This window comes from Bubalus kerabau, chromosome 3 (assembly GCF_029407905.1).
Source record: "Bubalus kerabau isolate K-KA32 ecotype Philippines breed swamp buffalo chromosome 3, PCC_UOA_SB_1v2, whole genome shotgun sequence".
In the NCBI taxonomy this organism is placed as follows: Eukaryota; Metazoa; Chordata; class Mammalia; order Artiodactyla; family Bovidae; genus Bubalus; species Bubalus kerabau.
The window spans coordinates 12,500,428-12,518,209 of record NC_073626.1 but is presented as its reverse complement, the minus strand read 5'-3'; the positions used below and the strand labels follow the sequence as shown (position 1 = coordinate 12,518,209).

Genomic DNA, 17,782 nt, shown 5'->3' with positions numbered 1-17,782 from the left:
AGAAGGAAAACCAGCTTTAAACTGGAAAACAGCCTGCAAATACCTTACACAGTCTACAAACCAGTAACTTAGTGTCTTTAGGCTTGTGTGTGCTTAGTCGCTCAGTCGTGTCTGACTCTTTGCGATCCAATGGACTATAGCCTGCCAGGCTCCTCTGTCCCTGGGGATTCTCCAGGAAGGAATACTGGAGTGGGTTGCCATACCCTCCTCCAGGGGATCTTCAAAACCCAGGGATTGAACTCAGGTCTCCTGCCTTACAGGCACGTTCTTTACCAACTGAGCCACCAGGGAAGCTTATCTTTATGCTTATCGTTTCCTAATTTATAGATCTGGATGTGACCCTTCAAAAACATAGCTGGTGATTTCTGCTTTACAATGCCCAAAGCAGAGAAGTCTGACAAGAGCTGACCAAACCCTCAAAGCGGATTCCAGAAGAATACGTGGAACACAATCTAATTGCTCAAGTGACCCAGCTCTTTTGCATAAATTGTCTTCATAAGTAGCTTTAATGATGAATTTGGCCTTTTTTTGCTATTGCTCTGTGGACCAAATCTGGGATTCCCAGATTGTCTTTTTTGTCTTGTCTGCCAGCCATGGCAGCTTAAAAATACAATTTATCATAAAAAAGGAAAGATAAAATTAAATTTTCTATGGGAAAAATTTCCAGAGTTAAAGATAGCAGAGTATACCCATCAAAGACACACACTACAGATAGCCAGCAATTGTAAGACCAAGAGTGACATGGAGCTTGAATTATCTGGACAATGACTTCATTCGGTCAGAAAAGCATAGATCTGAACTATCACTGCATTAAAGTTTTTGTTTTGCTTTTGGATTTTAGAGTCATAGAGAAATAACTGTATTTCTTAGGTTATCTTACTTGGTAAACGGCAGAAGTTGGGGTGGGAGCTGAAGCAAAATGAAAGTTGTTATGAAGATGACTTAAGGGACCTCCCTGGCTGTCCAGTGGTTATGACTTCACCTTCAGTGCAGAGGGTGCAGGCTCTATCCCTGGTCGGGGAACTAAGACCCCATATATCTTGTGGCCAAAGCACCAAACATGAAACAGAAGCAATATTGTAACAAACTCAACATAGACTTTGAAAATGGTCCACATCAAAAAAAAAATCTTTAAAAAAAGATGATTTATGTTTGGCTCTGTATTATTTGTAAATCATCTTTTTCTAAAGATGTTTTTTTCAATATGGACTATTTTCAAAGTCTTTACAGAATTTGTTACAACATTGCTTCTGTTTGTTTCATGCTTTGGCTTTTTTGGTCACGAGACATGATTGACATTTGACTCTGTATTATTTGCTTTCCAGGTAGTGCAGTGATAAATAATCTGCTTCCCAATGCAGAAGACTCAAGACACTCGGCTTCAATCCCTGGTTTGGCAGGATCCCCTGGAGAAGGAATGGCAACCCACTCCAGTATTCTTGCCTGGAAGATTCCAAGGACAGAAGGAGCCTGGCAGGCTACAGTCCATGGGGTCGCAAAGAGTTGGACATGACTGAGAATGCACTCACTGTATTATTTACATTATTTACTTAGGAAAAGTAAATAGAAGCATGAACATCTTCTGAGGTTTATAGCTGAGGCACACTAAGATAAAGTAACTTTTGTCTCAATTTCAGTTCTAAATTTCACGGGAAAGGTCTGGGAAAGCATCTGTGATTAGCTCTGCTTAAATCAAGGATGCAACCTGGACCATAAGTCTGGGCTTAGCTCTAGGTTATATTCTATGAAGGGCTTGTTTTACCTTTAAAAGACAATCTGTACCTTTCCTCCATCTCTTCATAAGAAAAGCTTTTTGGTTAATCTAATATTAGCTTGCATTTCCTGAGTTTATACCAACTGGGAATTAGGAGCATGCAGGTGGCAAGGGGCGGGGACAGGTGCAGGGAAGGCATTTGCCGCTTCCTAAGAAAAGGCAAGGATTGACTCCTTGGAAAAACCCTGATGCTGGGAAAGACTGAAGGCAGGAGGAGAAGGGGATGACGGAGGATGAGATGGTTGGATGGCATCACCAAATCGATGAACATGAATGTGAGCAAGCTCTGGGAACTGGTGATGGACAGGGAAGCCTGGCATGCTGCAGTTCTTTTAGGGTTGCAAAGAGTCGAATATGACTGAGTGGCTGAACTGATTGATAAGAAAAGGCACTGTCGATTTCCATTGCCATCGCTTGATAAAAGAAATAAAGGAATAGTATTTACATGGCTCTTAAACAATGAACACAATATGTAGTTAGTGGAATAACCCTCTGGAAATTTCACTGTGAAGAAATATGATTACCAATTACTGTGTTCAATTTAGCAAAAGCTTTTGGATATTGTCTGTGTTTAAGGCCTTGTACAGATGTGAGAGTTGGACTATAAAGAAAACTGAGCGCTGAAGAATTGATGCTTTTGAACTGTGGTGTTGGAGAAGACTCTTCAGAGTCCCTTGGACTGCAAGGAGATCCAACCCAGTCCATCCTAAAGGAGATCAGTCCTGGGTGTTTATTGGAAGGACTGATGTTGAAGCTGAAACTCCAGTACTTTGGCCACCTGATGCAAAGAGCTGACTCATTTGAAAAGACCCTGATGCTGGGAAAGATTGAGGGCAGGAGGAGAAGGGGATGACAGAGGATGAGATGGTTGGATGGCATCACTGACTCGATGGACATGGGTTTGGGTGGACTCCGGGAGTTGGTGATGGACAGGGAGGCCTGGCGTGCTGCAGTTCATGGGGTCGCAAAGAGTCGTACACGACTGACCGACTGAACTGAACTGAACTGCAGGCCCTGTACTAGTCACTGCTGCAGATCTCAGGCAGAGTGGAGAAGGACGATGCTTTCAAAGAGCTCTCTCGGAGGAGAGAGAAGATACGTTTGGCTCCCCCACAACAGAAACCTGGCTCTTAGCCTTCATGTCTCTGCTCAGCCTGTGCCTTTGTTTGGAAGGTTCTCACCCAATTTACTATCTGGAAAATTCTTACAAAATCTTCAAGGCTCAACTCAAAATTCTCTTCTTTTTGTAGGCTTTCTGGAACTCTTCTAAGAGGAAGTTTTCTGTTTCCCTATTTCAAGGACCTGTTAGGAACACCCTTATTATAATACTTCACATTAAAAGTGAAATTATTTGTCTGTGAGTTCAGGTTTGGTCATCTCTTGAGCCGGAGCTCTGAAAAACCACTCATTATTCATCTTAATGTCACCAGTAATGCGCCGGGTGCCTGAAACACGGTAGGTACTTCATAAATATTTACTAAAGTGAACAAGTAACTGCTTTATAAGGTAGAAAGCGCTGAACATCATAGAAGTACAGATCTTAAGTACTAAAGAAGTTCTGTTCCAGCCAGGAAGGGCAAAGTGATAAGCGGGGGGAGGTCAGAGAGGCTTCTTGGAGGGAAGATCATTCGAAATATACCCTGAAAGATAGTTGGGTCAGATTTGACAGAAGGAAGCAAGAGGAAGGGGATTCCAGGAGGAGGGTACACGAGTATTGCATTACAATGAACAAATGCAACTGAATTGTTACTAATCACCCAAGAACGTACAGATCCATTTAAGCACTGTCTTTCAAGGCACTAGCTTCTGAGGCGACACACTTGTTGGATGAAACTACCAGTACTCAAAACTTTATTTTAGGACTGCTTTCAGACTGCTTGCAGAAACACACACATGCACCAAGTAATCACTTAGGCCTTTGTCTTCTGCTCCTTTTGACCAAAGAGTATTACATGAATTAACCCCTCTCTAAAGAGGGTCTCAATAGCTTTTGGTCATTTGAAAAGATAAAATTCACTTGTAAAGAAGGAAAAATTGCTACCACTTAGTATCCCAAAAAGGATGGGCCAAAAACTTCATCTGCCATTGTCTTTCTCCTTGGAGGTGAGGAGGGACAAGGAGGTGGATAAAGCCATTCAGCCCTGGCAGCAATTATTAGGAAGTAGAGGCATTCCCCTGGGAGTGAAGGCTAAGAAGTTGGACCCAGAGGTGTGGCACCTCAGGGGTGGATGAAAACTTGGGGGGCAGTGAGTGGGGTATTGTATAATAGCTTGCTCTAGGCTGGGACTGAAAGCCAAGTTCACTCAAAGTCCCCTCCTATCCAGGCACCTCCTAGCTCTGCTCCAGGAAGCACTTCTGCCTGCACCTTTAAGCCACAACCTCCTGACTATGAAGGGCTGGAGGACAGAGTCGTCAATAGGACACCCTCAATTACACCACTGCCTTCAACATTAACATCTTAAAGAATCTGAAATGCACACATCTTAATTAAAATATTCCCGAGGTGATGATTTCAATAAATTGAGAACATTTATTAACTTGCTGGCCCCAGGGTTTAGAGAGTTTGAATTCTTGGTTATGAAAAAGTCCTAGTTAATAAAATAATCTTCATCATTAAATTAGGCAGTTTCAAAAGTCACTACTGGGTTGATTTAGGGAGATAAAGATTTAAATACTCTAAAAATATTTATGCATTCTGATTGACTAACAAAACTCAAAGGTATTTATGAGATAATAAAAATAGTCATAAATATAAAAAGCTTGCATACAGCTTCATAATACAGCTAACTCCAAACTGCTGTTTATGAAATTGTAGATATTTTATTTCTGACTTACACTTATTCTACTAAAGATACAATGAAGGTAAAAATAAAATCCATGAATAATCCCCAAATTTCAAAAGGCAGAGATTGAAGCTATAAGCAATAATCCTTCAAATCAGACACCTGGTCTATAAATAATGAAGAGATCATTACACAAAGTCTTTTTTCCATCCTTACCCTCCCCCAGCTGTCACAGTTGATAGGCCAGCCTATTGTTCTTAGAGCTTTAGACCCTGGACTCTTAGCTCTCCTCCTCTTTCTCTGTTTCTTTGATTGATTTATTCCATTCTCTAAGTAACAGTGTACCACAGGGTTTTAGCCTTCATCATATTCTCTTTTTTCCTGTCTTCTCTTGGAAATATTTAATTATCATCTCTAAGTCTCCCCGTTCACAGAATTTCAGACCTGCATTTTACCTGCCTGCGTCACCTCCCCGTCGAGATGGACATCTCACCTGTGTCTCAAATGCAACATGGTGAAAACTCAGGTGAATATTTCTCTTGCTCTCAAAGTACTTAGTTCACGTCCTATGGGCATGTGCTGCATTCTCTGCTAAGAACTGCCCTTTCCTTTGCTGTCAATTAGGGAACTCCTACTCATCCTTCAGGACCCAAATCAGTATACCTGAAACTAATATAATATTATATGTCAACTACACTTCAATGAAAACACAACAGAATAACAACCACAACAACCCCTGCCAAACAAACAAAACACAAGACACAAATCAAATGTAGCCCTCTGTTGCCCTGCCTACCCACCAAGAAGTCTAATTAACAAGGTTTACGTCAACACGGGCTTTCCAGGTGGCGCTAGTGGTAAAGAATCCGCCAGCTAATGCAGGAGATGTGGGAGACTCGGGTTCGATCCCTGGGTTGGGGAGATCCCCTGGAGGAGAGCATGGAAACCCACTCCAGTATTCTTGCCTGGAGAATCCCCATGGACAGAGAAGCCTGGTGGGCTTCTCTGACTCTACAATCCATAGGGTCACAAAGAGCTGGATATGACTGAAGCGACTTAGCACACACACACACAGTTGGCGATCTAGAGGTTAAGACTTCACCTTCCAAAGCAGGGAGTATGGGTTCTCCAGGCAAGAACACTGGAGTTGGTTGCCATGACCCAGGCAAGTCCCATAATTTCTGCAGGCTCTTTCAAGCTGAACTCAGAGCCCTTTACAACCTAACTTCATTATAAATGCATTTCAAGTTCCTCTGTTAGTCAGTTCAGTTCAGCTGCTCAGTTGTGTCTGACTCCTTGCAGTCCCATGGACTGTAGCACACAAGGTTTTCTGATCCGTCACCAACTCCCGGAACTTGCTCAAACTCATGTCCATTGAGTCAGTGATGCCATCCAACCATCTCATCCTCTGTTGTCCCCTTCTCCTCCTGCCTTCAATCTTTCCCAGAATCCGGATCTTTTCTAGTGAGTCACTTCTTTGAATCAGGTGGCCAAAGTATTGGAGCTTCAGCTTCAGCATCAGTCCTCCAATGAATATTCAGGACTGATTTCCTTTAGGATACACTGGCTTGATCTACTTGCAGTCCAAGGGACTCTCAAGAGTCTTCTCCAACACCACAGTTCAAAATCATCAATTCTTTGGTGCTCAGCTTTCTTTATCATTCAACTCTCATATCCATACATGACTACTGGAAAAACCATAGCTTTGACTAGACGGACCTTTGTCAGCAAAGTAATGTCTCTGCTTTTTAATACGCTGTCTAGGCTGGTCACAGTTTTTCTTTCAAGGAGCAAGTGTCTTTTAATTTCATGGCTGCGGTCACCATCTGCAGTGATTTTGGAGCCCAAGAAAATAAAGTCTTTCACTGTTTTCATTCTATTTGCCATGAAGTTATGGGACCAGGTGCCATGATCTTAGTTTTCTGAATGTTGAGTTTTAAACCAACATTTTCACTCTCCTCTTTCACTTTCATCAAGAAGCTCTTCAGTTCCTCTTTGCTTTCTGCCATAAGGATGGTGTCATCTGCATATCTGACGTTATTGATATTTCTCCCAGCAATCTTGATTCCAGCTTGTGCTTTATCCAGCCTAGCATTTTTCATGATGTACTCTGTATATAAGTTAAATAAGCAGGATGACAATATATAGCCTTGACGTACTCCTTTCCCAATTTGGAACTAGTCTGTTGTTCCATGTCCAGTTCTAACTGTTGCTTCTTGACCTGCATACATATTTCTCATGAGGCAGGTCAGGTGGTCTAGTATTCCCATTTCTTGAAGAATTTTCCACAGTCTGTTATGATCCACACAATCAAAGGTTTTGGCATAGTCAATGAAGCAGAAGTAGATGTCTTTCTGGAATTCTCTTGCTTTTTCTGTGATCCACTGGATGGATCTCCATAGATCCAATTTGATCTCTAGTTCCTCTGCCTTTTCTAAATCCAGCTTGAACATCTGGAAGTTCTCGGTTCACATACTGTTGAAGCCTGGCTTGGAGAATTTTGGGCATTACTTTGCAAGCGTGTGAGATGAGTGTAATTGTGTGGTAGTTTGAACATTCTTTGGCATTGCCTTTCTTTGGGATTGAAGTGAAAACTGACCTTTTGTCCTGTGGCCACTGCTGAGTTTTCCAAATTTGCTGGCATATTGCGTGTAGCACTTTCACAGCACCATCTTTTAGGATTTGAAATAGCTCAGCTGGAATTCCATCACCTCCACTAGTTGTGGTCACAGTGACGCTTCCTAAGGCCCACTTCACTTCACGCTCCAGGATGTCTGGCTGTAGGTGAGTGATCACACCATTGTGGTTATCTGGGTCATTAAGATCTTTTTTGTATAGTTCTTCTGTGTATTCTTGCCATCTCTTCTTAATATCTTCTGTTAGGTCCATACTGCTTCTGTCATTATTGTGCCTATCTTTGCATGAAATGTTCCCTTGGCATCTCTAATTTTCAGTCAAGAGCACACCTAACTCCTTCGGAGCAGTCTAGATCTCTTCCACAGGAGAATGAAAGGAACTGGCTACCCAAAGCCCCCCAAAGGAGCTAAAAACCCAGGAGTAATTACCACCGTGGTGGTCAGGGAGACTGGAGAGAGCCACTCTCCATAGACCCATAGAGGAAATCAATGAGCTTGTGGTCCAGACAAACAACACACTGGCTGAGGTATCACCTTTTTACTTTGATTATTAAACCTAGGGCACAGATTTGGTACAAGTTCTAAATGAAAATTTTGATATAAAAGATTGAGGACAATTTTTGCTTGTAAAAATCAAGGCGAAACCAGAGAGGCCAGAAGACTTGAAAATTTACGAGACATACATATTTAATGATGTGCTACAGACTCTACATTATTTATGAGTCAGGCTACCCTCTGGCTGTGTTTTAATTTGATCACCAGCTAACTGTTAAATTTTTGCTCTGTTAATGGACATCTGGCCTTTACATTGAGAAACAGGCTGAAAAGAAATATCTGCCTGGAGGAAAAGAAGTGATCGTAGAGTACCCTGAAAAATCAAACCCCACCTTGTCTAATCATGACCACTGCCGGTGATTTCATTCACTGGAGGTTCAGGGGAGGTTAGGATGGTTGACACCTGGTGTACTGGATAGACTTTACTATTTCTTTCTTTTTTAATAGATTTTTTCCAATGTGGACCATTTCTAAAGTCTTCATTGAATTTGCTACAATATTGCTACTGTTTTATGTCTTGTTTTTTTTGGCCATGAGGCACATGAGATCATAGCTCCCTGACTAGGGATTGAACCCACCTGCAATGGAAGGTATAGTCTTAACCACTGGACTGCCAGTAGAAGTCCCTGAGGATAGGCTTTAAAAATCCACATTATTAACAGAAAGAATTAAATCACCACAACACAAGGCTTCATACACATTCATCTACGTGTAGTTTTATTCTATTCTATAAATAATTATACCCTGGCTGTTCTCAAAACTAATTTGGAAAGACACATAAAAGGACAAAAATATGTCAACAAATTTCACACCAGAAAGTTAAGAAAACAACCATGCTGTATCCTATTCATAGAATTCCTTTCATGACCTTTTCCTGGCTAGATCTACAGAGAACAGAATAAAAGCTGGAATGCTGATCTGGACAATTCATGGAAAGAATCAGTTATTTCAGTCATTATAAGTGTAAAGATTAGGTCTCCCTTCTTTTAGCTTAAGCTATATGGTTTGCAGAACTGCCAACCAATATTACAAATCTGACCAACTGCAAGGGATAATATATACCAGTGTCTCTAAGGGGTTCCTGCCAAAAGATCAATTTATTCAACAAAGTGCATTTGAAACCCAGTGCCGAGGAGACTAAATGAATATGGAGAAAGAGTTCCCAATAATTAAACTAATGGAAAACCGCAAGTCGTTTCTGGTGTAGAGTCTTTACAGTCCATGGTCATGTGAAGAAACGCTTACAGAACGAGAAGATTCCATTTACCACAGTAAATGTAACAAGAAATTCCAGACACATTACTAAACAGCTGCATCTTCCCTTCAAACACACCCATCCCGATGCCAACACACTCGTGCACACACACATGGACCTTCTCTCCAATCACCGTCCCGAAAGACCACTGGCCTCAAAGATTTATAGTTCGTGGGACAACTGAAGGGAGCAACAGTTGCCTGGCACAGCTGCAGTCTGAACGCAAAGGCTGGATGGTGGGAGCAGTATGTTCAGTTCCAACTGTTAACTCAAGGGAAAGATTTCTCAGAGTAACGCGTGTTTGGAAACTCAGCCCAGAGCAGCATGCTCTTGGTCACTCAAACCCCACAGAGCTCAAATCTCAAGGGCCAATCTGAAAACAGAAGAAACGGGCGGTTTCTCAAAATACTTGAGATGTTCATAACCATAAGCCTTTCGACTTTGCCCATTGAGATGGAATGGATTCCTTAAAACTTCTGAATATTGTAGTGTCAATGAAGGCCAACACCCCACCTTTCTGCATTCTCTCTGATCCTTATCGTTTTAGAAATACATGCTTTTTGCAGAGTTGTGATCACTGGGCAAATAAATGAAATTACTTTTATTCATTTTTTCCTCCCAAAGACCATTTTATCAGATAATTCTAATAGCCTTTTCCTTCTTCTTTGCAAGAATGCTGTGATACTCAGAGAATGAACTCGTGGCTGGTGACCAGGGAGGAAGGGTGGAGGGAAAGAGGTAGACTGGGAGTTTGGTATTGACACATACACATTGCTACATTTAAAACAGATAACCGAAAAAGACAAAAAATTAAAATAAAAAGAATGTTGTGATACTGGCTATAATTGTTCATGATTTACTTCTCTGGTAAGTCACCAGGCCATAGTAAATGAGAAGAAATTAGTTTGATCTATGCTAGGGATTATGTTTTAGAATCTTTTATGTGATTTTAAATAATTTAGATTTAAAATTAAAAACTACAATTTTTATAATATACTTTGTAATAGTTTTTTAACCTCAACTTTTCAGTTCAGTTCAGTTCAGTCGCTCAGTCATGTCTGACTCTTTGCCACCCCGTGAACCACAGCACGCCAGGCCTCCCTGTCCATCACCAACTCCTGGAGTTCACCCAAACCCATGTCCATCGAGTCGGTGATGCCATCCAACCATCTCATCCTCTGTCGTCCCCTTCTCCTCCTGCTCTCAATCTTTCCCAGCATCAGGGTCTTTTCAAATGAGTCAGCTCTTTGCATCAGGTGGCCAAAGTATTGGAGTTTCAGCTTCAACATCAGTCCTTCCAATGAACACCCAGGACTGATCTCCTTTAGGATAGATTGGTTGGATCTCCTTGCAGTCCAAGGGACTCTCAAGAGTCTTCTCCAACACCACAGTTAAAAAACATCAATTCTTTTGCACTCAGCTTTCTTTATAGTCCAACTCTCACATCCATACATGACCACTGGAAAAACCATAGCCTTGACTAGACGGACCTTTGTTGGCAGAATAATGTCTCTGCTTTTTAATATGCTGTCTAGGTTGGTCATAACTTTCCTTCCAAGGAGTAAGCATCTTTTAATTTCATGGCTGCAATCACCATCTGCAGTGATTTTGGAGCCCAGAAAAATAAAGTCAGCCACTGTTTCCACTGTTTCCCCATCTATTTCCCATGAAGTGATGGGACCGGATGCCATGATCTTTGTTTTCTGAATGTTGAGCTTTAAGCCAACTTTGTCACTCTCCTCTTTCACTTTCATCAAGAGGCTTTTTAGTTCCTCTTCACTTTCTGCCATAAGGGTGGTGTCATCTGCATATCTGAGGTTATTGATATTTCTCCTGGCAATCTTGATTCCAGCTTGTGCTTCTTCCAGCCCAGTGTTTCTCATGATGTACTCTGCATATAAGTTAAATAAGCAGGGTGACAATATACAGCCTTGATGTACTCCTTTTCCTATTTGGAACCAGTTTGTTGTTCCATGTCCAGTTCTAACTGTTGCTTCGTGACCTGCATACAGGTTTCTTAAGAGGCAGGTCAGGTGGTCTGGTATTCCCATCTCTTTCAGAATTTTCCAGTTTATTGTGATCCACACAGTCAAAGGCATTGCCATAGTCAATAAAGCAGAAATAGATGTTTTTCTGGAACTCTCTTGCTTTTTCCATGATCCAGCAGATGTTGGCAATTTAATCTCTGCTTCCTCTGCCTTTTCTAAAAGCAGCTTGAACATCTGGAAGTTCACGGTTCACGTATTGCTGAAGCCTTGGAGAATTTTGAGCATTACTTTACTAGCGTGTGAGATGAGTGCAATTGTGCGGTAGTCTGAGCAGTCTTTGGCATTGCCTTTCTTTGGGATTGGAATGGAAACTGACCTTTTCCAGTCCTGTGGCCGCTGCTGAGTTTTCCAAATTTGCTGGCATATTGAGTGCAGCACTTTCACAGCATCATCTTTCAGGATTTCAAATAGCTCAACTGGTATTCCATCACCTCCACTAGCTTTGTTTGTAGTGATGTTTCCTAAGGCCCACTTGACTTCACATTCTAGGATGTCTGGCTGTAGGTGAGTGATCATACCATCGTGATTATCTGGGTCATGAAGATCTTTTCTGTACAGTTCTTCTGTGTATTCTTGCCACCTGTTCTTAATATCTTCTGCTTCTGTTAGGTCCCTACCATTTCTGTTCTTTATTGTGCCCATGAGGGCAAAAATAATAGGAAATATATTTCTATACAATATCTTAAAACTTGTTGAAAGATTTTGCACATATGATGTGATTGCTGAGCCAACATTCTCTTATATATTTTTTCCTCACTTTTAGTATCTGGTCAAAACTTTGTCATACAATGTTTCCATGATAGAAGTGAAGCAGCTGCTCTGCTTTATAACAGTTACCACTTTAAATAGAATTTGCCCATATCATAACTTATGCTCAATAAATAACAGCTGTCACTATTATTATGGCAGTCCATGTCTCCTAATGTATGCTCTAAGGATTATATTTTATATAAACAAGTAAACATTCAGATGTGAGAGCTAGACCATAAAGAAGGCTGAGTGCCAAAAAATTGATGCTTTTGAACTGTGGTGCTAGAGAAGACTCTTGAAAGCCCCTTGGACTGCAAGGAGATCAAACCAGTCAATCCTAAAGGAGATCAGTCCTGGGTGTTCATTGGAAGGACTGATGTTGAAGCTGAAACTCCAATACTTTGGCCACCAGATACAAAGAGCCAACTCATTGGAAAAGCCCTGATGCTGGGAAAGACTGAAGGCAGGATGAGAAGGTAGTTGGATGGCATCACCAAGTCAATGGACATGAATCTGAGCAAACTCCAGGACACAGTGAGGGACAGGGAAGCCTGGCATTCTGCAGTCCGTGGGGTTGCAAAGAGTTGGACATGACTGAGTGACTGAACAACAACAAAATAAATATTTATACTTATATAAATATAACGTTTTGTTTTATAGCATGTTTTTCAAATTGATGATGATGTCAATTTGTGGGTCTCAGCCAAGATTTTATTTAAAAAAGAAAGTAAAACAAAAGAAAATATCTGAATGCATTCCATGGGGTAAGACAAAGTATTTTGTGAAACTTGTAGTATTGTGAGGAGGGGTGTGTATGTGTGTGTCTAAAAGGTATTTCTTACTATGGGTTGCCTTTACAAGTTTAAGGCTCATTGTTACAAAGTATGTATTTCTAAAGAACATAATGAAAAGATACGTATTTACTCTGGATCAAAGGAAAACAACCACATTTATTTTTCTGTAATAGTCATTCCTTCTCTTTTATATTCAAAGCACAATTACTCAGTTTTTTACATTGCATTAGAGGTATGCAAACCATTTAAAAAGTAATTTTCCATTCATTTTCCATGAGCACTATTAGAGAATTAATAGGCCAGCATTTGTTGACACAATTATTTTCCACAAATGGATTCTCATTCCTTTCCCATTTATCTAACTATGAAATAATAAGACATCTAAGGAGTCTTGATATTTAGTTTTCTGTTCTCTCATGATGTCCTATCTCCATGGCAAACATGTGACAATTCCCTTTTATGACAAACTGATCTATAGCCAAATAGCGTTTCATTGGAAATTATGAAAAATAATTCTAATTAATCTACACAAAGACCTACCTACCACATATACTCATCCATATTAAAACCCTTCAAATGTTTTTGAACTCTCTTCACAGAAATCATAATATCGTGGGCAGAAGAAAAATAACTAGTATGCAATATCTTGCATTTCTTATGGAGAAAACAGGCCAAGTAGAGTATAAAAAGAAGCATCAGTCATTAGAGGTCAAGGGTTGGGGAACAAATACAGGAGTTCCACACTCCCTCGAAAAATCACAAACTCTGTCTTGGTATTAATCCTGTGCTACTGACATCAGCATTCAGCACGAGGGTTACTTGCTGGTTGTGACTGTGGGGGCAGTGAGCATTCTACCTCTAAACTGAATTCACAAATGTGCCACTTCATCTCCTCAACCTTTATTCTGGTTAGACCATCCCCTGTGACAACTGAAAGCTGTCTTTTTATTTCTTTTTCAAAAATAAAAAACATTATATATTTATTATTTTTAATTTGCACCAGGTCTTAGTTGTAGCATGTGGGATCTAATTCCCTGGCCAGGGGTCGAACCGGGGCCCCTTTCATCAGGAGTGCAAAGTCTTACCCACTGGACCACCATGGAAGCCCCTAACATTCATTTCAAATGGAAGGAAGTTCCCACAGGAAGCCTTTTCATAACAAGTGCAGAGATTTTAAAGAGCAGGGAAGATCTTAAGAGTCTCCTAAGTCACAATTTAGTTCAAACTATTTACTGAGTACCTACTCCATGCCAGATACTATGTGAGGACCTGGACACAGATGCTTCCAATCCAGTGGGCGAGATCTAAAAACATAAATTTTTATAATTCTATATGCTACAGACTATGCCTGAGGTATATTCAAGATGTGAAGGAAGCATAGAGGAAAATCACCAACCCAGATAGGGTGCCAAAGGAGATCAGTCTTAGAGAAAAGAGTTCCCCAGGGAACTCAGGTCATAGAGCATGATATATGTTCATGCTAAGTTGATACAGTTGTGTTCAACTCTTTGCAACTCTATGTCCAGTAGGGCTCCTCTGTCTACGGGATTCTCCAGGCAAGAATACTGGAGTGGGTTGCTGTGCCCTCCTCCAGGGGACCTTCCCAATCCAGGGATTGAGCCCATGTCTCTTATGTCTCCTGCATCAGCAGGCAGGTTCTTTACCACTGGTGCCACCTGGGAAGATCTAAAACTTGTGTGCTCTTGCATTGGCTGGAAATCAAACCAGGCCTCCCCCATGGCAGGTGAGAATTCTACCACTGAACCACTAATGGTTATACAATAGATATTCAGGACATTGCAAATAAGGTTAAATATGAGACTTTCAAAATTTGAAAAACAACAGTGTGATTTGGTTCAATCTAAGCACTGCGCGTGTTCAGAATTCTGCAGGTAGTTTGGTAGCACTGGATCAGTGAGAGCAGAAGACAAGAGACAAGGTGAAGAGGGCAAATATCAAATCAGAATCTTATGTGGGAATTCAAGCCGGAACAGACTCAGGTTGGGGTTTTATCCTAGGACTAGGATACCATTCAAGTCACTAGGATTGCCTAAGTATTGAAAAATACTACTTAGTAAACTTTAAAATGCCAAAAGGAAATTTAAAACATTAAAAAATTATATTCATAATTCTATCTGCTTAAAATTATAACTATTTTAAAATCTCGTTTCCTTCAATTTTACTTACACAGTTTCTTAATAAACATGTCATCTTAGAGCTCATTAACTTTTGCACTCTATTACTTAACATTGACTGGTACATCTCATCACCTGTAATCACCGTATCTGTTATTTTGATGGCTGCAGAGCATTCCACTAGGTTCTTACCACTGACAACTCAACCAATTTTTTTTTTGTCTGTCATGCAGGCAGTTTCCAGGCTTTCCTATGCCAACGGCATTTTTTATAAGTAGCTTCTATATGTATATTTTATCTTATGTTTTCCTTGAGGTAAATTCTAAAATTACCCGGCTACTGAGAATGAGTATCTTCATAACCTTTTGTTAGCCAGGGGGAACAGGGCTGGGTACTTACTGTTTTGCTCCAAGTAAGGCCTGTGGTGTGGTGTTCCTTGATGTATGCTTGAAGCTCGCTCCAAATGTTCAGATATGACTTCACCCAATCCACATGACGTAGATCACTTTGTCATAAAACAGAGTGGAAGAGAGGGCTATTAGGATCTAAAATAAAAATTTAACAACACTGGAAGGCACATGGCAATCTAATAACTAAAGCACCAGATGACTCTGGAACAACGGTCTTTCTAGTCCAGTAACTGTGAACTGAGTCTGAAAAGAACCTCGGAAGGATATGGTCCAGGTCTGCCCTGAGAGGAGCCGAGTGCCCTGAGGTCTGGTGTGGAACAGAGAGGCCTGCAGAGAGAGCATCCACCGAACCAAGTCAGCTCATTCTCGTGTCATCTCTCACGGGGAGATGAACATGGCGGGGAGATCATTTCTTTCTGTACTGCTTCTGATGCAAAATGAAAAACAATGTGCTTTCAGGCAGGAAAATGGTACTAAAAAGAAAAAAGGTCCTTTGGCTTGTTTTCGAATAATTTGTGGAATTATTCGATTGAAAGTGTAACCAAATTGGAGAATTCTGGACTGATAAGGAAAGTTGCTATAGTAAGAAAAATGATTTCCTACAAATAGGTAACACTCAACAGTTGTACAGGGACAATCACTTAGATTAGCTTAAGTTGATACTCATAATGACAGTGAAAGCAAGGCAGGGCACGGCCAGTATTTTTATTCCTATTTCACTCAACCAAGAAGTGATAAAATACTTACCTTTTAAAACTAGATTAACATATAGGATTGGGAGAACTGTTAGAAACATTAAACTTATGATATAAACAGGCAAAAACAGTTGCATTTCCTTTGGATAATTTCCAACCACACATTTTTTTTCTGCTTTGAATAAAGTAGTGGTAAATGAGAAAATGATGAAATCTGTTACCAAAAATTTAATCACAAACCTGGGCCATTAATCTGAAGATAATATTGGAAGGAAATCTCTATTATTTCGCCTTTGTCAATAACAACTTGTCTCTGGATATATTTTGCTTTCCTTGAAAAGTTCTAAGTACCATGAGCATATTTAGAACTCCAGAGTATTAAGTCATGCCATTTAAGAAAAAGAAAATGGGGAAATGAACTCATAACTATCTGCCCCTCAAAAAGGAAAAACATGAGTGATTTTGTTCCACATTTTTAGATTTACTAACTACATTAATCAAATCTATGAAATATTTCATTGTCACTTCCTCTCAATTTTACAGTCAAAACCCCAAATCCACATGTTTATCTATTATATGGTCATTTAATTCATACATGTGCATATGTACATATGTACGCACAACACAGTCTGTAGGCATTCTAGAAAAAGCAGGTTGCACATTCAACATACTTCTATTAAAAAGCTTAACACATGAAGTCCAAACCTGCACAGGCAAATTATTTTTCTTTTAACTATTACAGTACCATTTTAACTTGAAGAAAGTTCTAGCTAAACGTGTGGTAAGGAATAACAACATGGTCCCTTTTAACCCAAAGGCAGACTCTGCTTAGTTGTGTCCAATTCTTTGCAACCCCATGGATTGTAGCCCACCAGACTCCTCTGTCCATGGGGATTCTCCAGGCAAGAATACTGGAGTGGGTAGCCTTTCCCTTCTCCAGGGGATCTTCCCAAATCAGGGATCGAACCCAGGTCTCCCACATTGTAGGCGGATTCTTTACCATCTGTGCCACCAGGGAAGCCCGTGTCTAAGAGACAACAAATTGAGGAGGACTTAACTATACTTCCGGAGCTGACAACTCAGCCTCAGTTCCACTTCCCCTGGAAGAAGCTATGGGAGGGATGGGTGACTTTTAATGACTATGACTCAGAAAAGTCTTACCTCTGGAAAGTCAAAATAATTAACTTGCTCTTTTCATTTATTGACAAAAGAGCTGAGCAGCCAGTCAAGCCAGCTGAAAAGGCTGCACAGATGCGAGTCCACTGCCCACAGCCCTTCTGTGTACACCACAAGGAAGCCCGCCTTTCTTCTTCTCCACCCACGGCTTGTCTGTCAGGCAGGCAGCCGTCAGCCTGCCACACTGGTGATACCTCATCAATGAGTCTGCAACACCCTGCAGCCCTCACTGAGCCCACACAAACTGCAGGCACTGCTGTCTTGGGTGTGCACATAAATGGGTGTGAGTAAGCGGTTGTGGAGCATTCTACTTTGTTCAGGTTGGCACTCTTGGAAGCTCCATGGTGACTTAGGACTGAATGCATTTCCCCAGCACACTACACAGTCTTCGGGTGGTCCATTAAGTTTAAATGGATTGTCCTTGATGCTGTCAGAAGTAGTTTTTCTACCTAATAGCTGATCAAGAGGAACAAATACTAGACTTTCTTTGTGTGTGCACAAAAAAGTGCAAACTCTTAATTCTCTTGGCTGTACGACACCTGGAGAGAATCACTCACACCATGGCCCCCAAGACACACTCAAAAGTAGGGACTGGGAGGACAGGAGCTGATGAGCTGAGATAAAAACAAAAATGGCTTCCAAGGGTGATGTGCAAGAAGGCAGAGGCTCAGGAGGTGGCTAAGGCGTCCTGAATAGGCAGGTACAGGTGTGTGTCTGTACATCCCAAGAAGGGACTAGGTAAAGAGGTCTTTCATGTTAATGCTGACATAC

General features: G+C 40.9%; 1 protein-coding gene across 1 annotated transcript in view; it reads right to left on the bottom strand.

Annotated features, from left to right (window-relative positions):
* CAP2 (cyclase associated actin cytoskeleton regulatory protein 2) overlaps positions 1 to 17,782 on the bottom strand; it is a 135,471-nt gene that overhangs the window by 22,178 nt on the left and 95,511 nt on the right. Inside the window, exon 7 of the mRNA XM_055570702.1 lies at positions 15,130 to 15,235. Coding sequence (XP_055426677.1) covers positions 15,130 to 15,235 — 106 coding nt within the window. The remainder of the gene's footprint in view (positions 1 to 15,129; positions 15,236 to 17,782) is intronic.